The sequence below is a fragment of the Eupeodes corollae genome, chromosome 2 (genome assembly GCF_945859685.1).
Source record: "Eupeodes corollae chromosome 2, idEupCoro1.1, whole genome shotgun sequence".
Classification (NCBI taxonomy): domain Eukaryota; kingdom Metazoa; phylum Arthropoda; class Insecta; order Diptera; family Syrphidae; genus Eupeodes; species Eupeodes corollae.
Genome location: NC_079148.1, coordinates 113,624,389 through 113,644,452, shown reverse-complemented (window position 1 = coordinate 113,644,452; position 20,064 = coordinate 113,624,389). Strand labels below are relative to the sequence as shown.

At 33.1% G+C, this 20,064-nt stretch overlaps 3 protein-coding genes across 3 annotated transcripts; all 3 read left to right on the top strand.

Annotated features, from left to right (window-relative positions):
* Positions 1-794: 794 nt before the first annotated feature.
* On the top strand, positions 795-2,393 carry LOC129945718 (uncharacterized). The gene is made up of 3 exons (XM_056055585.1): positions 795-1,674; positions 1,731-1,812; positions 1,874-2,393. The coding sequence occupies exons 1-3, from the start codon at positions 911-913 to the stop codon at positions 2,303-2,305; spliced, it is 1,278 nt and encodes a 425-aa protein (XP_055911560.1). The 5' UTR covers positions 795-910; the 3' UTR covers positions 2,306-2,393.
* A 4,974-nt stretch (positions 2,394-7,367) lies between these two features.
* LOC129947025 (ubiquitin-related modifier 1 homolog) lies at positions 7,368-8,103 on the top strand. Its single transcript, XM_056057430.1, has 5 exons — positions 7,368-7,518; positions 7,576-7,643; positions 7,719-7,800; positions 7,859-7,907; positions 7,968-8,103. Exons 1-5 carry the CDS (start codon positions 7,481-7,483, stop codon positions 8,034-8,036), a joined length of 306 nt encoding a protein of 101 aa, XP_055913405.1. The 5' UTR covers positions 7,368-7,480; the 3' UTR covers positions 8,037-8,103.
* A 10,435-nt stretch (positions 8,104-18,538) lies between these two features.
* Positions 18,539-19,552, top strand: LOC129947141 (uncharacterized). Its single transcript, XM_056057583.1, has 2 exons — positions 18,539-18,620; positions 18,677-19,552. Exon 2 carries the CDS (start codon positions 18,677-18,679, stop codon positions 19,454-19,456), a length of 780 nt encoding a protein of 259 aa, XP_055913558.1. The 5' UTR covers positions 18,539-18,620; the 3' UTR covers positions 19,457-19,552.
* The last annotated feature ends 512 nt before the right edge of the window (positions 19,553-20,064 follow it).

The window sequence follows — 20,064 nt, the reverse complement described above, 5'->3', positions numbered from 1 at the left end:
AGCGATAATTTCTAGTTGGAACGTAAATTTGTTTCAGTTTCCTTCTAGTTATTATTATTATTAAAAAGATATTCTCTCTTATTTTTAAATAAAATATGGTTAAACTCAATCTCCCTATTCTGAAAAACTACATCAAAGAATAAGATCCTTTTGGTCTCAGACAAAATGCAAAACATTTGTTTTCATTGTTTCATTTAAGTCCGAAATATTCTGGACCATGGAATAGTTGACCTGAACATGACCCGGAATTCGAAATAAGTAAATTTGTTGCTTTTCTTAAATACAGGTGTTTATATTTGGTTAAGGATTTTTTGTCGCCTGAGATTATTCTAAAGTGGGTATAAGTAAATTATTAATATAATTCAATTACCAAAAGACAATTCATCTATTGGTTTCCACGTATATACATATTTTAATACACAAACGCTAGTTCATTTTCCAAAGTTCACAATTTAGGACCAAAATAATTTATTAACTGACATTTTTTAAAAATACTGAAAGCATAAAGTATGGAATTGAGTATTAGAAAAATAAGCAAGGCGTTATATCCAAAGTTTCAATTAATTTCAAGTAAGACCATTTTTTTAGTTGACAGACAAATATGTTCAAGTCCAAAAAATCACATCGATTTGTTTCAATAATAAAAACCAATCCAAGCTATAAGTGGTCCCAAAAATAAAATTGGATTAAAAACGTGTTTCTTGGTAATGTTCACAAACGGACCCAAACTTCCGATTTCCAGACATCAATTTGACAACGGGAATGTTTACGTGAATATTTCTTGACGTTTTACCGTCATTGAATTTTGACAGAACCGACAAACAATTTTCTTAGAATCAAAAACAAATGCAATCATTTGTTTATTTATTTTTTCGTTAAAAAAAAGTATTAAAGTTAAATTAATACAAAAATGGACACAAGAAAACGATTGTTAATGGAAGCCTGTGTCGGTTACTTCAACAGCATGAACTTGTGCTACAAACAATACGACAAAGAAATGCGGCAAATGCGAATGCGCTTCTACAACAGATTGGAAACCAGAATCCGGAACAACCTAAGAATCCACCAAATGAATCTCATGAACATCATCGAAATAATGTACTTAAAAGAAATAGAAAAACCAAATAAGAAGAAAAAGAAACGAATAAGAACATTGTGGATGAAGAAACGAAGTGCCGACTGGTGGAATGCGATATGCTTTAGCAGTGACGATGCTCTTTGGAGGGGGCACATCCGAATGGACGAAGAGACATTCTTATACCTGTGTGAGACTTTTGAAGATGAATTCAGACCAAAGCCAAATGCTGTGCGCGAATCTTTGCCAACTAAAACTAAAGTCGCAGCTGCCTTATACAAACTCGCAACGAATGAACCATATTCTAAAATCGGAAAGAAGTTTGGTATCCATGGAATCAGTGTGCAGAAAGCCCTCTATCAGTTCTGTGAAGCTTGCAACAAGATTCTGAAGAACGAATATATTAGCATGCCAGTAGATGAAGAGGTTTACGATATAATGCAGCAGTTTGAAGACAAACTTGCATTGCCTCAAATGCTCGGCATTATGGAAGGAACTCAAATTAACCTTTCCCTCAAAGCGAATGGCATGAGGAGGCACATACTACAAAACGGGGCAAGAAATATGGTCCTGCAAAGTATTATCGATCCAAATTGCTTGTAAGTGTCCAATCGAAATCAAGAATTGTATTTACTAACAATCGATTCTGTTTCAGGTTCAGGGATATTGCCTTCTTACAAAACTCTCAAGATTTCGTGGACTATAATGCCCGCATTAAAAACGTTATGTTAGTAATGGTTAGTGTTCTTTTTCGTCTTGATTTTGAAAAATTGTTCATAGTTCTTTATTCTCTTTTAGCCACAAAAAGATATCCATGGAATTCCTGTCCCGGCATATCTAGTTAGTCGTCGACCCGATGCAACACAATGGTGGCTAATGAAACCATTTTCAGAGGTTAGCACACCCGAGCAGGAATTGTTCAATGATTTTATGAGTAAATCTAGTGTAGTTGCGGAACAGACATATAGGAAACTAAAAGGACGATGGAAGATCTTGCAAGACCCCATGAACATCAGTGTCAGTTTCATTACAACACTCATAACCACTTGTTGTATTTTGCATAATATCTTAGAAATGAAGGGTCTGGATTACGATTATTCTTTGAGTGATTCACTCGAGTATGAAGAAGTATTGTATTGTGGACCGATGGATGAGAGCGAAGAGTCTTGCCCGACGGGCGACGCAATCCGAGATCATTTAACAAGTTATATATGCGCACAGTTTACATGAAGTTAAAGTATCTATTATTTATTATTTTCATGTTATGTTTTCGTATTATTTTCGAATACAAAATCTTTTTCGATTTTATTGAAATCAAGATATGTTTTTTATTTTATTTATTTTGTAAAATCCTCCCGTAGTTTCTAATTTATACCCTCATTGTCATTAGGAATAGAGAAGCACGATCCAAACCTAGGCCTTCAAGCGGACCGGCTGAATTTATATTTGAGAGAAATGATAACTAACTGTTAACTCACAGATCAGTGGTTCAATAATTTCTGTTAAATAAGTCTGTTTAAACCACCAAAATCAGTGAATACAAATTTTTATTCTCATTATCAAATATTTACATTTGATGGTTTTAAGATTGAAATTATGTCCAAAACATTTATTACTTTCTTCTTATTTTTACTAGCTTGCCAGTAAGAGCTCTAGTGTAAGATTTAAAACTATCTTGTTTGTTCACAGCTCATAATATTTATCTGAATCCTTTTTTTCTATCTGTAAATAACGGTCGTATTTATCAAAGGTGCAAAGAGCAGGAGTATCCTTTAAATGCCACAAATTTATCGAGCGATTGGTTCACATCCAACAGCTGGTAACGAGATAACAAATCACCTTGCTGTTAAAGGCTTTGTGAGAGCTATGGGCGATATAAATCTCCAAAGGGCTATACGCCCTGCCGGAAAGCGAACACTACCAGAAGCATTGGCTTTCGCTGTGATGATGGAAGCTGCACAACAAGCTTCCCATCGCGTAAGAAAATTAGAAGTCCAAGAAAGCTCTTGTCAGAAGGCTACTGTGGAAAGCGAGGCGGACCAGCACAATGCTGGAACTGCAATAAGACTGAGCATCTAAAGCGACAGTGCAGATTACCGCTTCCGAAGTTGTTTCCCACCCGAGAGAACGAATAAGAACCAACTTTAAGGGACAGAAGCTGGTTTCTGGTACCAATGGCCCCAGGAACGACATTACGGTTTACCAAACGAAACGTGACAACAAGAGCAGACCGCATAAGCAAGATTGTAAGCATTGCAGACAACAAGAAGAAAAAGAAGTGGCTACTGTCCAACGAACCAGAGCTGATCCCATTTATGGCTGGAGCAATGACGAGTTTAAAGAAGGCTCAACAAGAAGACTTAGATATCGAACCCATCCTAGTGCTAGCAGCTAGTCTTACCGAGATAGAAGGTTATGGACGTTCTGCGAGAGATGCATTTGTGGACTTTCGGGAGGCCATCTAGGAGTAAACAAGATGCTAGAAAAGGTTCGACAACGATTTTACTGGATACATGCTGGCCATACACCGTCTGAGATTTTGATGAGAAAGAACAACAGACTGCAGAGCGAAATAAAATTTGGATGTCCCACGTCGGATCCGCAAGCCGAGAATGACTACATTAGCCGCGTTTTATTATCACCGTGATCTGATCCGGATCAGATCATGATAATAAAACAGCATTGGATCATCATATTTTTTATTATTTAAAGTTTGGTAGCAGTGTCAAATTCGTTCTTTCAAAAGTGACATTTCGAAGCAAACAAAATATAAACAAATACCCAAAATGGAAGCTGCTGTGGTTGATCGAAGTATTCATTTTAATTTGTATTTCTTTTCTCATTTAAAAACTTTTATAATTTGCAGTTTTTATTTGAAAGTGATGAAAGCGAAGAATCAAAGAATTCAATTTTATCCCTATTGAATCTTATCGATGATGATTCAAGTTCCAGTTGTAGCTCCACAACTTCTGAAAATGTGCAAATCACAAAAATCAAAAAATGTTGAAAATACTTTTACGTGGGATTTTTTTGAAATCATTCTTTAAATTAAAAATGGTTGTAAGAAACACTTAGGTGACATAAATTAGAACTCAGAACCGTCTAAACCATCTCAATAAAGAGAGTAGTTTTGAAATGACAGTGGTTTGTATGTAACACTTCCAAGAATTTCGAGAGAAAATCATACAAAATTCTTAAAAGTGTTACATACAACCCACCGTCATTTCAAAACTACTCTCTTCTTTGGGATGATTCAAACTGTTCGGAGTTTTAATTTATGTCTGCTAACTGATTCCGTAAACTCTATTAAATTCAAAAAATTATTTCAAAAAATTTCCATCAAAAAATTGTTTTAACTTTTTTTTGAGAATCAAAAAATGTTGAAAATACTTTTACATGGGAATTTTTTAAAGTCATTCTTTAAATTGAAAATGGTTGTAAGAAACACTTAGGTGACATAAATTAGAACTCAGAACCGTCTGAACCATCCCAATTAAGAGAGTAGTTTTGAAATGACGGTGGGTTGTATGTAACACTTTTAAGAATTTTGTATGATTTTCTCTCGAAATTCTTGGAAGTGTTACATACAAACCACTGTCATTTCAAAACTACTCTCTTCATTGAGATGGTTTAGACGGTTCTGAGTTCTAATTTATGTCACCTAAATGTTTCTTACAACCATTTTCAATTAAAAGAATGATTTCAAAAAATTCTCATGTAAAAGTATTTTCAACATTTTTTTCTGTTGCAGCTTTCTCGATTTTATTTATGTTTTTTTGACATTTAAAGCAGAGTTGCCCATAGAACATTTTGCTCAATGATTTTTTTTGTTCCTTTTTTTTTTGGGCAAAATATTACCCATAAATTATGTCAAATATACATTTTTTGGACTTAATTATTTGAATTTCACCAATTAATTAGTTTTGTTAAAATATCTAATTATTTCATGGATTATATACCAAATAAATAAATATAAAGCTTCTCGCTTTTTATTTAAAAAAATATTTTATTTCAGTCAAATTAAAATGTTTATATGGCAATACAGGTTTTATTTAATTTGTTTGCAATGATACCAACATTTACATGTGAAATCACAATGATAGAGCGCTCCTTGTTGTGAAAAAAAGAATTAAATTTTGGATCTCAAATTGAGATCCAAACACAAAGCAGGATCTTGTGTTGTTGTTGTAATGCATGTAAATCCAAGATCCGGATCAGATCATGGTGATAATAAAACGCGGCTATTGATGACCTCAGAGAAAGACTTCTTCAGATCCACGACAATACCAGATTGAAAACATAGATATTTAATGACCGAATGAAGACACGCTACGATATACGAGCGACAACAACAGAGTTCCAAGCAGGAGATTGGGTGTGGCTTTACAATCCCCACCGACAAAAAGGGTTGTCACCAAAATTTCAACGGGATTGGGAAGATCCATATACAGTCATTACAAAAATCAACGATGTCCTGTACCGGATACAAAAGGGAGTCAGAGGGGAAAACCTAAAGTTGTACATCGCGACCGGCTACATAGCTACAGTGGTGATGAGAACGATGGATTTGTTCGGGACGATCAATCTTATGTTCAATAAAAAAGTTTGAAGTTATTTAAATAAAAATAAATTGGTATTTTATAAACAAGTGTGAATAAGTTTTAATTATCGAACCAAGCCGAATATTACAATATATACTTGATTACTTTAAGGCAAAAACACGTATTGTATAAAATACTTAAAACCATATCGACATTCTTCAAAAATAATGTTTTCTCATGGAAATTAGATGAGGTCTAAAAATCAAAGGAGGTTTGGAAATATCAAGGGAGGTCTGGAGATTTCAAGGGAGGTCTTGAAAAAACAAGGGACGGCTAGACAAATTAAGGGAGATCTGGAAATATTAAGGAAGGTCTGGAGATTTCAAGGAAGGTCTGGAGATTTCAAGGGAGGTCAAGAAAAATCAAGGGAGGTCTGTTAATATCAAGAGAGCTCTGGTGATCTTAAAGGAGGTCTGGGAATATCAAGGGAGAACTAGAAAAATCAAGGGAGGTCTGGAGATCTGAAATAAATGCAAATTTGATTTCAATTGTGGATAAAATCTTATTTTTTAATTTAACTATCATTTTTTTCATTAAATAGTGTAGAAAGAGGCATTAATTTTAAATTTTTTTATTTAAAACGGATTTTTTATACAATGCCCTTTTTCCTAAGAACGCAAAAAGCTATTACACTATCTTTAGCCATTTGTCCGTTTTTTGAAACAACCAAAATGAAGGTGAGGAAATATTAAAAGCAGATAAATTCCTTTCAAAGAAAAACTTTGCTTTGATTTGGTACAAAGAGTTCTTTTATGGTCTTAAAATGATAATAAATACTTAAAGTTCTGTATTTACTAAAAAGACATCAAAATTCGAAGAAGAATCTCACCGATGCAAGAAAAATATTGCAATTAGTTGCCGCAAAGTTAAAAGAAAATTAAAATAAAAAATAAACAAGAAGTCTACACTTGTTACATTCATTATGGCAAAACTGAATACATACGGAGATGCTGTAATTAATAAAATTTAAAAAATGAAAAAGTTATGTTTATAGTTAAGATGACTATAACCTTGACTTCTGCATTTTTCGAATTTACTATAAATATTAAATAAATATCTTCTAAAAATAAATTTTAAATGAAGTATTATTTTCTTTTACAGAATCTAGTCAAAACCATAACTTAACTGCAATTACTAAAGAAACTTTAATCTTTACAACTCTGCTAGATATAAAAAAGAATTTTGAACTGGATGTTTTTGCTAGATTATGCTTTATGTAGTTAAGCATTTGTATAAAGCTTCTATAAATCGATGAATCTGTGGTTTGCCTTGTGAATTGTAAACAATTTATTTTCGTTAACTGTTGCTCTTTAAATTTTTTAAAGCTTTGACAGAAAAATTAGATTTTGTACACCGTAACCTTAGTGAGACTTATTTTCAACCACAAAGAATCGTTTTTTATCAGAAATTTTACTAGATTTCGTTTTCTTAACAACTTGAATTGCATGTTGAGATCTAAGTAATGAATCCGCTTATCAAGAGACATACTGATAAAATCCTTATTGACAAAAATAAATTCCAATTTAGTTCTTATAAACCATAAAGATCGTTTCAAACATGTTAATATTCCTCATACATTGGATGTTGCCTGCTTCATTCAGACTTTCACTGTGCGCCTTATTCTGTTAGCAACTTAAAATTTGTAGTGACAATGAACCGCAACCAACTTTGATTTTGTTTATGTTTTCATGTATTTATTTTTTGACACATCGAATTCTTAATTGTATGCATTGCACGTGAAAAATAACAATATCACATAAAATCTGAGTTTTAACAAATTTATTTATATATTTAACAACACAAAATGACAAAACCGGAGTTGAAAATAATTTTAGAATTTAGGTAAATTAAATTCTTTAGTTTATAAGGAATTTATAATATACTAGCTCAATTTCTTAGTGCCGGGGCGGAACTTCTATTTGGAAACATTAAAAAACGTGAAGTAATTTTAGATGGAAATAAAACATGTAATTATCATCATTCATGGAACAAAACAAAATATACACAGTAATTATTAAGAATGTCTTTTACACATCATCTAGGGACACTAAAGAGTTTTATTAAATGGATGCATGATACAATTCTCACAGAAAGACCAGAGCTTTTCATTCAAAATGATTCTGTGTAAAGTATCGCGATGTTTATAAAACTTTCTAAATAATCTTTCGAGTTATGATTTCAGGCGGCCGGGTATTCTCGTTCTAGTGAACGACACTGATTGGGAGCTATTGGTAAGATACAAATATCCACTTGCACAATCTTTTAATACTAAATTCTGATACATCTTCTAGGGTGAATTGGAATACGAGCTTCAGCCAAATGACAACGTTTTATTCATTTCAACACTACATGGTGGATAAAATAATTAATGTTTTAAATAGTTCGTAATTTGTAAAAATAAAATTTAATATTTTCATACACTTCAAATATTTTCCACATTGCATTTGTAGAGATTATTTTTTCTTCGAAACAAAAATAAACAATTAAGTGAAGACTTTCTATTTCAAGTGGTTTGTGTATATGATAAATTCATTTAACATTTTAAGTGGTATTGTAGTTCGCATAATTTTTTTCCAACTTAGTTCGCTTAAAGTCTATGCTATCTACAAAATTTGTCAGACGTAATTGATGAAAAGATTTTCCCTTAATCTTCGTGTGGGACTAGCTTCGGCTAGGGACGTAATACTGAATGCGTCGTTTCATTTTGTTCAACTTTGTAATTTTGATTAAAAATTAAGAAAAATGTATGTCAATTTGAGATTTGCAATATAAATGAACAAAGCCTACGTGCCTTATTAGTCAAGGTTTGAAATTGAATTATTCTTCAATAAAATATTCAACATAAGAGTGCACAAAAATTAATCAGTACAAATTAATCAATACACACGCAAAATAACAAATAGGATCGCTAAAGCTATCTTCATGAATAGACTTTTTTCATTATTTCTTAACATAATTATAAATTTAAAAAATCACAAAGAGCATGGCGACGCCGCCGTCTGCAAGGTTGACGAAATAAATTTAATGTAATATAATGTAATGGTTGCATTAAAAATCAAGAAGTGTTAAACAACACTTCTTGATTCCTCTTCCGTAAGGTAGTTAGATCCAAGGAAGGCTCTCCTACTTCCTACTAGCACAGGCATTTTCCTAAGAAGTGAACAACATCTTCTTTTACCCTTTGGTTACATAAACTGGGTCCGGGTCGATCCTCCATTATGCGGTATATAGTGGAGATGCAGGAGCTCCCCTCGAAGTCTCAGCATCATAGAAATAACTTCCACTCTGTTCTCATCTCTAAAATAGTTATTTGGACCAAGCTTATGACAGAGATGTTTGTAAATTAATCTATGAGTTGAATTTGAAGCTTCTTCTATGCAGCGAATACGTATTTCTTCATCAACCCTTGCAATTAATTTATATAGTTTAACCGTGCAATCATCGACTTTTTCGAATTCCAGATCCAGTGACATTTAACACCATAAAGCCAGCTCGTGCCATTCTGCGTACCAACTACTTCTTTGATTTATTTTAACTTTGAACTTTGACGAGGTAGTTTACATTTAGTTTTAAGGTTTAAATAAAAAGCGGCGATAGTCCAGTTTCCAGCAAAACCATATTATTTGGTGTGTCCTAGGGGAGATGAAATAGTCCTTTAATAAAGAATCTTAGCAGTTTTTCCACACTTTCGTACTGTTTGTACCCCCAAGCATAATAGATCTAGACATTGCTTCAAACACACACAATTTGTCACTGTTTGCTATTTTCTTGTTTGATATACACTTTACGCAGGAAGTTCCGATTGCACTTTTCGCTTTCACAAGTTTTTCGCTAAGATGTCTTTCCACACTAAGATTGTTTGTAAAGCACACTCCTGGGTAATTGAATTCTCTTACCATCTCAATCAAGTTCGAATCTAGCACCATCTTTCATTTGAGCAATTTTTTTCACCTCAGTTCTTGAATATCATTATTCTAGATTGACTTGAATTGACTTGAATTGACCTTAAGATTCCAAGTTACACAGTACCTATGTAATTGGTTTATCATTAGTTGCAGTGATTTTGTGAATTAGTAAACAGCACAATGTCATTGGCATAGAATAGTGCTTTGATAGTTGTCCCGACGAATTCCACTCCTCCACCGTAAACATTTTGTATAAAGCATTCAAAAAACTTATTCCACGATAGTTTTCTGGGTTTTGAGTACTTTCTTTTTTTGTGGATAGAGAAAGATTTAGGACTCCTTGAACCCTTCTGGTATAGATCCATCGTCCAAAATATGGTTAAACTCCGAAGTAATATTATTTATCAGCTCATCGGTGCTGTACTTGTAAAATTCACCTGGAATTTCGTCGGAACCAGCCGCTTTGCCATCCTACAAATATTGTCCAGTGTACTATTCTCAGTGCATAGTTCTGCATAGGGTACTGTTGCATTGAAGGTTAAATGATTCAAAAACTCTTTAAAATGCGACAAAAGAATGTCAGGTGTAAAGTCTCTATGTATCTTGTACTCATTTCCAATCAGTCTTTTCAATACTTTTCAAAAATCCTATGAATTCTTGCATTGTGCTAGTCGCCTAGCCTCTTGATTAAAAAAACTACTTCTTTTTGTCCTGCATATGTTTTTGAACTCCACATTCGCTTCCAAGTACTTGCTCTTAATATAATGACTTCGATAAACTCGAAATGATTTTAACCACGCAAATGACCTCTGTCTCGCACGTCTACAGTCAACATCAAACCCTTGTTCTACAGAAATGAACTTTTTATTGATAGTGGTGAGTTCCCGATAAGCCGATATTATGCAATTTGCAATAGCACTCAGACTAGAATTGATTCCCCGACTTAGCGAACGGTTTAGGTTTCTCTGATATACTATACAGCTGTCTTGTTCCATTTTAGTTTTGGTAGCAACCTGTACTGGAATTATCATAGGTAACTACTTCCATCAACGTATTGACTTCCCACAAATGTGAATTCACCATCCTTATCTGATGTGGAAGTTCCATTCAAAATTCGAGGTCCATGAATAGAGATCAAAAAGAAATGTCGGATCTAATCTGTTTAGAAAAAAGAACTTCCACATTGAAATAGTACAACGTATCCATTGTTAAACTTTAGCCTCTTAAAGTTAACATAAAAATAGAAGTTGCTAAGTTAAGGAAAAACTTCCTTTGCTATACACAATGTTCAGGTTCAAGCAACATAAGGGAATTCATTTTTAGTCAAGTTCATTCTTTGAACCTAAATTTGACCAAAGCAACTAGTTAGTTTTTCAAGTGACATGCATTTCAAATTGAGAACTTTACTTCGCAAATCTCTACTTTAAGTTCATCGTACAAAAAGTACCAACAAAATTATTGTCTACAAGACACTCCTCAGACAATCTACAAGTCCATCACGATTTGTACTTTGTATTGTAAAGAAATATTAGTTATTTCTTTTCCAAATTGACAAAAAACCCTTTAACAGAAAGTATTAAATGAAGTTTAGCAGAAAATAAATAAATCAAAGAGTAATAAAGTTCAGCTTTCAGTTGAATGAAACAAAACATGATTAACTGTCATTTTGATAGAAGTAGTAGACTTGACTTAATAGTTAGGGAGATTTTTCTTGACTACCTTTCCAGTCAACTTTCCATTAAAGTTGCCTTAATTGGAAGGTAATTTTTTGGCAGCTGGCCAATCAGATACTAGAAACTTGCCTAACTTTCAAGTCCCTTATGTCGTCTAAACCTGCCCAATGAGACCTCCAAATAACAGAGTTTTTCAGAAAACCAAAGCTCGTACTTGTTCATAAGAAGTTATTAAATTGAAATAGTTATTATTATGAAACACAAGACATTTTTATTTGAATAAAACAAAACTCCATTGTGCCGGTCTTTTTTCAAAAAATTAAATCCAAAAAACGTATAGATACTAAACATTTGTTAAGACCTCTTTATAAGAAAGCATTGAAGAAGTCTTAATAAATTAAATTCTCGACATGCATATCTACAATTACATCAATCGTCATAGAGCATAATAAACACCTAGTTAAATTACACTGTATCGTAAACATTGTTAGCATAGCATTGCATATAAGGTACATAGAGGTACCGGAAAACTCAGTATAAGTTTCACTCTATACTCCGAGTAGTGTTTATTCAAGCCGTGTAACGGTATAAATTGTTCTAACAAACCTCACTCACGTGTAATGTTTCGCTGTTTACTTGAAACGCAATCTGCAGCAACAGCAGCGCCAGAGTATAGTTGAATTTAGCAGCATGCTGCATGCACAACAGCATAGTCACTGGTCCATATGGTCAGTAGTTTCTCTATAGAAGAGGAGCAAGAGGGCTTAGTATGCACACGTAGTTAAATAGCTTCAGCTGATTAAACAGCCGCACGAATTCCAATGCTAATATTATCCCTTGTCTTGGATTATCAGTTTGCCATCTTAATGTTGATCGATACACGAAACTGTCGAATTGTGCTAATGGAGGGATTGCCCTGGTTTTTTTTTGTTTGTCCAATAATGTTACATTACGTGCATTCAGCATCAGTATCAAGACTCGCTGATACTGACGCTTAATGCTGGCTTCAGTTTTTAGTGCTGTCAATTTGGGTATTTCATACTTCCGTGTTTATACATTGTGTTAAATATTTAACGTTTCTTTTGAAAAAATAGTATAATATGATACAAATATTAAAACTTTTAAGGGTAGGATCTGAAAATAGTTCACAAAGTGAAATTTATGTCAGGTTTCATGATTCATATAGGCATGTCCAATGGGCTATAGTCCATGTCAGTAGTTGGAAAAGCGGTAACAAACTAAAATTATCATTTCACCATTATTTTTCCATTTCAAGAATATAACGACGAAGACACATGAACTCGATTTTGTTTTTGTAAACATTTGAATTCAAATTAACATTTGATTTCGATTTCGATTTCATTGTGTTGAGTGTAGCCTCTTTTTCACAGGCTATGGCGAGCGACGGAAGACTCGACGCTGGAAGCTGTGGCATGCGCAACATGATGTTAGTTGCCGCAGTACTTTATATCTACCCCGAATTTGATGTTGTGCGGGGTACTTTTTGATGCTTTGGCGATGGTGGCGAAGTCGGTCGGTCGGTGGGTTCTGCTTTCGATTTTGTGACTTTATGCACGATCATGCCCTTACTGGGCGCCTACTGGTAACCTATTTACTTTTTATGGGCCTAGTCCATCGTTGAATTTGTTTGGGTTGTTAGTTTTATTTCTTAAACTATTTTGTTTGTTTTTGTGTTTGGGGGGAAAAATGAAAACAATGACCTGATCTTTGATCGCATGAAATAGTCAGCTATCTTCATAGGATTAGTTAAGGTAGAGGATATTTTGTACCGCCGCTGTTTTTGGTTTAGATACACTTTCCACACTATAACTAGTAGCGAAATTTGTGTTACAGGGCATCCTATTTAGAAAAAACGATATAGGTACACATAAACGGTATGTTGCTGTGAATCAAGGTTTTTTTTAAATGGATGCACCTACATTAGAAAAAACATTGGCAGAGATAAAATCACTTCAGCGGCTATTGCCGTATTTAGGGTATTCCCAGGGCTTTTGAACTATGACGATGATGATGAGATTGAACCAACAAGGAGTGTTGACTAATTAACATCAAACAGATTTTAACTTAGTTTGTGGGTTAAACCTTTGGCAAAGAGAAAATGGATAAGTTCCTTTTTCTCGGTTGTTGATCTTAATATGTTTTGAATGTTTACAATACAAAAATATGCCAATCAAAATTAATGATTGTTTCCTTTTTCAATCTTTTATTTTGAATCTGTTATGTATAAACCCTTCGATTTTGTTGATTTTTTTTATATTGTGGGTGCAAAAAAGAGGTTATGAATAACCTTTTAATGCTTGCACTGTGTTGATCAATAAGGAAAGTAGGATATGATTAGAAAGGAGATATTGATTAGACTTAGGGAATATGAAGGGGCTACACATAGCCTTTTAATGCCGAAAACATGGCACGAGCTTTGGGAAAGACAGAGCGTGGTTAAGTTTTGAACATTCGTGAAGTACGGCTGATCTCTGTACATGAGAGTTTAAACCGATCTGGCCTGTTGGCATTACAATCTTATTAATATTTCTAACAAGGGTATTTTACATAGACCTTCTTTTTTGCTCAAAAATCATAATCTAATCCTTAAAACAGGTAAGATACAAAAGAGAAGAAGAAGATTTTTCTTATTTGAAACTCTGAGATATCAACCACTTTTCAACATTGAGTAAATCTACTATTTCTAATTTTTTTAGAGGATCATGCAAGGGCGGATCCAGACTTTAATTCAGGGGGGGGGGGGGGTTTGGTTGTTCTAGGCAGACACTTAACATAAAGACGAGTTTTTACTTACCGCTTAAAAATTGTTCTGTAAAGGAGGCTGACAAAATTTAAATAACAAAATTTGCATCTCAACAACAACAAATTATAAAATTATTTATATATGATATAGGTACATAAATAATATAATATAATTGTCTAACTTTTTAATTTTGAAGACTCACTATATATAAAAGCATTAAAAAATTCCAACAGTTTTCTAAATATTTAAGAGCTAAAACACAATAGTTTAGAGTTTAGAGCTTTTTTCCAAAAATAATGAAAGCTTTTTTTGTTTCCATTTCTATTAATGCGAAGAACGCTACAAGAAAAACCCAAAAAATGGATGTTCCGGCTTTTTTTAAGTAGTTCTTTCGAATTCATATTTCAGCCGTCTATTATTATTACCTTCGCTATCAGTCTGCTTACTTGTAGATGCTAAAAGATATTTTGATCTTAAAGGAGTCAACAAAACTTACAAAGTTTGTTGAGAGAAAAAGGTTTGGTTCTTGAATTTAAGGAAATAGGTGCATTTAAGAAAATAATTTCTGTACAAATTAAATAAAAACAAATCAAGGTAAACAAACAAGTTGGGAAGGAACGTTTGTGAGGCACTCACAAATTACACGTTTCAGAATCTCTTTTCACTTCAAATCTCAAGAGATTCAAAGCTTTTAAATCAAGAGATATAAAACGTTCATTATGTTTTTCAATTAGAAATTAGTTTAACAAAAGTGTCACTTTTGCTGTTTTTGGTACAATTATATTATTAAAATTCGTGTTTAAATATCTCAGTTCTAGAGCATTCAAAACTTAAACTTCAAAAAGTATATTTATTTAACTTGTTAAGATCTCAAAAGTGTTTGTATTCAACAAAAAATCAGTTTTGAAATAAATAAAATGCACGACTGGGTCACTAGAACTTCTTATTAGCTTCCAAAAGTTTGTTTATAAATATTTATTATATTTTAAGATTTAGGAACGTATCTGAAAAATAATTTTTTTACAAAAATTGTATGCCATTTAATTTTTCAAAAATAACTAGATTTAAAAAATTTTAATTTTTGTCTTAAAAATATTATTGATATGAAGTTGGTTAGTGCTTATAAAAATAGATTTCACATGATTTCCCGTTTCTGAGATATCGAGTTTTGTAAACAAAAATCAATATAATTTTAAAAATCATAAAAAAATATAATGTCATTCTTGAGAAAGCTTAAGAACAAAACAACGGTTTTATGTAGTTCACTCTTCTAGATCAAAACCGAAATATGTATGAAAAAAAAGTAGAAAGTTTTAAAAAAATATATTGGTTATTTTCTGAAAAAATCAATTTTTCGATTTTTAAATAAAAAAATAGGGTGGGATGCGACCCACACTGATAACGTCCTACCGTCTGTCGATTTGTCTTGCTTATAAAGTCCGTAGGTTTTCGTGTGGGGTTAAAAAAGTTGTTAGTTGAATTAGTAGTTTGAAAATCAAGTTTTGTTAAATAGATTTTTAGTCGAAAACTAATGTTTACCAATTTTATTAACATTTCTTAAATTTTTACAAATTGGATGAATGAATTTTCTGTGAAATAAAAAATAGTTTGAAGACAGTATTTCTAATTTTTGAAAAGCTATTTGAGTCGGAAGTACATTTTTACAAAATTTTAGTATTATGCTTTATTTTTTGTAAGAAACTGTCAATTAGATTGTTTTCAAAATTTTACTGAATGCTGAAAACAATATTTCCCATAAGATAAAATAAGCTTGAAGCCATGATACAAAGTTTTTTAAAAGAAATTTGAGCCGAAAATAAATTCTTACCAACTTTGAGTAATGTTTTTTTTTGGTTTTTATTTTTTGTAAAAAGAACTGTCAATTTGATTTTTCTCAAAATTTACTGGATCTTGAAACGTTTTTTTTCGTTGCCCAAAATTGTTTTGGAGATAAAATCATTTTTTATTTGTAAAATTTTCGAGGTGTAAAATTTTTTTTCAAAAATATACTGGTTTCGTATCACGTTTCAATAGAAAGGGTGATTTTTTTGAGGTTAGGATTTTCATGCATTAGTATTTGACAGATCACGTGGGATTTCAGACATGGCGTCAAAGAGAAAGATGCTCAGTATGCTTTGACATTTCATCATGAATAGACTTACTAACGAGCAACGCTTGCAAATCATTGAATTTTATTACCAAAATCAGTGTTCGGTTCGAAATGTGTTTCGCGCTTTACGTCCGATTTATGGTCTACATAATCGACCAAGTGAGCAAACAATTAATGCGGTTGTGACCAAGTTTCGCACTCAGTTTACTTTATTGGACATTAAACCAACCACACGAATGCGTACAGTGCGTACAGAAGAGAATATTGCGCCTGTTTCTGAGAGTGTTGCTGAAGACCGTGAAATGTCGATTCGTCGACGTTCGCAGCAATTGGGTTTGCGTTATTCGACCACATGGAAGATTTTACGCAAAGATCTTGGTGTAAAACCGTATAAAATACAGCTCGTGCAAGAACTGAAGCCGAACGATTTGCCACAACGTCGAATTTTCAGTAAATGGGCCCTAGAAAAGTTGGCAGAAAATCCGCTTTTGTATCGACAAATTTTGTTCAGCGATGAGGCTCATTTCTGGTTGAATGGCTACGTAAATAAGCAAAATTGCCGCATTTGGAGTGAAGAGCAACCAGAAGCCGTTCAAGAACTGCCCATGCATCCCGAAAAATTCACTGTTTGGTGTGGTTTGTACGCTGGTGGAATCATTGGACCGTATTTTTTCAAAGATGCTGTTGGACGCAACGTTACGGTGAATGGCGATCGCTATCGTTCAATGCTAACAAACTTTTTGTTGCCAAAAATGGATGAACTGAACTTGGTTGACATGTGGTTTCAACAAGATGGCGCTACATGCCACACAGCTCGCGATTCTGTGGCCATTTTGAGGGAAAACTTCGGAGAACAATTCATCTCAAGGAATGGACCGGTAAGTTGGCCACCAAGATCATGTGATTTGACGCCTTTAGACTATTTTTTGTGGGGCTACGTCAAGTCTAAAGTCTACACAAATAAGCCAGCGACTATTCCAGCTTTGGAAGACAAATTCGGGCTATTCCGGCCGAAATGCTCGAAAAAGTTACCCAAAATTGGACTTTCCGAATGGACCACCTAAGACGCAGCCGCGGTCAACATTTAAATGAAATTATCTTCAAAAAGTAAATGTCATGGACCAATCTAACGTTTCAAATAAAGAATCGATAAGATTTTGCAAATTTTATACGTTTTTTTTTTTTTAAAGTTCTCAAGCTCTTAAAAAATCACCGTTTATAAAATGTAATTAAAGTCTCTAGCGCCATTGATTGGTGAGATATTTAGGGTTGACCAAAATGTTCATCTTTTTTTTTTAATTTGAAGTCGATATCTCTTCTGGTTCTTGAGCTATGGAAGACGAAAAAAAAGTCGCGAACGTACGGACGTACGAACGTACGTACACACGCACGCACAGACATCTATTCTAAAAATCTTTTATTTCGACTCTAGGGACACAAGGGTTCGAGATGTAGAGCCCAGGACAGACGGATGGCATTGGAGGACCCACTTTTTTCGACTTTTATACCATCGTTGTAGTTGTTTTTGACAACAAACCACTTCTTGGTAAGTGTCGTTAAATTACTAACAAATCTTCATATGAAATCTTTAATTATATTATGGCTCATATGACCTCCCCCCTTGGATCGTCTATTGGTTAAAAGTTGATGAATTTGTGCTGCGATATTCGAAAAAGGCTGAATTTCCGATTTATAAAATGTTCTTGGTCCATTTCTCAGTTAAAAGTCGTACTTTAAGCAAATAAATACAAATTTTGTTTTCATAAACAAAGAAATAAATAATTAAAAACTTAATATTTTTGATAGTTTTGAATTCAAGGGAGTTCCTACGAAAATAAAAAACAAAATTATGTCGCAGTGGGAGGGAGTCATGACCCCTCCGACCCTCCCTCCGAGAGAAATGTTCAAAAAACAAAATTGGTAATCAACTTTCTCCTTACCCGATTTTACCCTTGGTTCTGAAACTCTTACCCGTAGTATTAATTTTATAGTTTCTTAAGAAATTAGTTAGAATTAGAATTGATTTAACGGCAATAAAAGTGTTAGGAATTTATGGTGACATTGGTTGTTAGGCTTTCAGAACATTGTTCAACATCTGCTGATTTCAAAAATTACTCTCTGAATGGGTCAATAACAATTAATCCAGATTTTCGAATTTACTTCATGTATTTATTTCTTTGTACGTACAAGAAAAACAATTTGCACAAAAGCTCATTATTATCTCTGCATTGTTTGATATGAATTATTTGCAACCAATATTAAATGATTTCTCAGACATAATAAGATTATTATGTTGGATAAAGAAAAATTCGTATTTGTGGTTTACAACATCTTATCTCTTATCAGAACTTCATAATTCCGATGTAAGATACCGGACAATGAAAAATCAATATTTGATAATTCAAATTGATACCGTTTATGGTGCAAGTCAGTGAGTATAAAAACTACCATCAGCTAGAAGAATGTATCATTGAACATTTCAACTGTTTAAAGTAAGGTGTTTTATCTTCAAGACTGATTTATATCATATTTGTATCTTTCTTTTTAGATGAAAATTCTTCTGATTCTCGCCTTGGCCACTTTGGCATATTCTGCCAAACTTAACAACAATCAGCCAACATCCAACAACCTTGATTTACTTCGCTCTCGAAATTTACTTGATGACTTTAGGGACATCAAAGCACTGATACCCCAACGTGAAATTATTGATCTCATTCGTAGATATTTGAAAAATGATGAAGAATTTAAACGAATTATTCTCTACTTTGGATCTTCGGATGTTTACAATGCTGGAAGAATAATTGCCAAACAACCAGAATTAAGAGAATTTTATGGATGGCTGAAAAAACAAATTCGTGCATCACTTGATTCTTTGAATAATCTTTCCGATGATAGTTATTCTGAGGAATATGGTAATCTTCTTAACTACAAACCAAACCAACAACAACAGCAACAACAACTGCAATCATTGCGGGGTTGGAAGGGATTTATGGAGGAACTACTTGCAATTTATCCAAATAAGAAAATTGAAAACCTAATACGTGATAAGGTTGCTGCCAATGGTGTATTTGCTGAATTTTGGAGAAAAATAACTGCCCTTAGACCAGTATATGAACGAATTTTGAAGACTGATGAAGTGATTAAGGTAATTGGAAGACTGCGTAAGCTTGGAGTTGATACTAAGCAATTGGATCAATTGATTCGTGAGGACTTTGGTTGGAAGGCTGTAGGCTTAGGTGCATCATCAGGTGAAGAACAGAAACTTCTGGGAAATTCGAAATATCAAAACTATAATCCCAGCAAAGGGCAGAAGGCTCCTCTAGCCTAAAGTACTTATTTACAAAAAAGCATTATGAATATTTGAGTCATGTATTCTTTATTTTTTTAATAACATCTTTTATCACAATATATAAAATAAACCGCACATTTTAGTCTTTTTATTTAATGCAAGATCCAATCCAATAGTGAACGTAATGTTTGGCGTTTAAGTTGTTAAAAATGTTTTAAATTGTTCAAAGATAAATTGCTCCTATATCACATATTTTCAATGTTGGAAGAACAGAAGAAAACGAACTTATAAAAAGATTTCACTCGGGCGTATACGCGTTTTACTTGTTTTTTTTTTTATTTTTTTAACATAGTAAATTGTCAAAAATGTCCTACAATCGTATAATTTTACAATTCTGTTTGACGCTACCAGAAATGTAATTTTTAATCAATTTTAGAAAACTTTTGAAATTATCAGATGACAGTTGTCAAATGCTCTGAAAAGGAGCAAAGAAAAACGAAATTAGCTAACCATTTGTCAATGAAATTTAAGGGGTTTTGAATTTGCCAATAAAGTAAACAAAAAACTTTACTACTTTTTGGCTGCTGTCAACTCATTAGCAGGTAGTGTCACGGCAAAGATTGGTCTGACAGCATTGTAAGACCAGA

Bases quoted from the DNA above. Each gene is read 5' to 3' on its own strand.
- LOC129945718 (XM_056055585.1), top strand. From the start codon at position 911: ATGGACACAAGAAAACGATTGTTAATGGAAGCCTGTGTCGGTTACTTC. The intron at 1,675-1,730 runs GTAAGTGTCCAA...ATTCTGTTTCAG, and splicing joins ATTATCGATCCAAATTGCTT to GTTCAGGGATATTGCCTTCT. The intron at 1,813-1,873 runs GTTAGTGTTCTT...ATTCTCTTTTAG, and splicing joins AAAACGTTATGTTAGTAATG to CCACAAAAAGATATCCATGG.
- LOC129947025 (XM_056057430.1), top strand. From the start codon at position 7,481: ATGACAAAACCGGAGTTGAAAATAATTTTAGAATTTAG. The intron at 7,644-7,718 runs GTAATTATCATC...CACATCATCTAG, and splicing joins TTTAGATGGAAATAAAACAT to GGACACTAAAGAGTTTTATT. The intron at 7,801-7,858 runs GTAAAGTATCGC...TTATGATTTCAG, and splicing joins TTCATTCAAAATGATTCTGT to GCGGCCGGGTATTCTCGTTC.
- LOC129947141 (XM_056057583.1), top strand. From the start codon at position 18,677: ATGAAAATTCTTCTGATTCTCGCCTTGGCCACTTTGGCATATTCTGCC.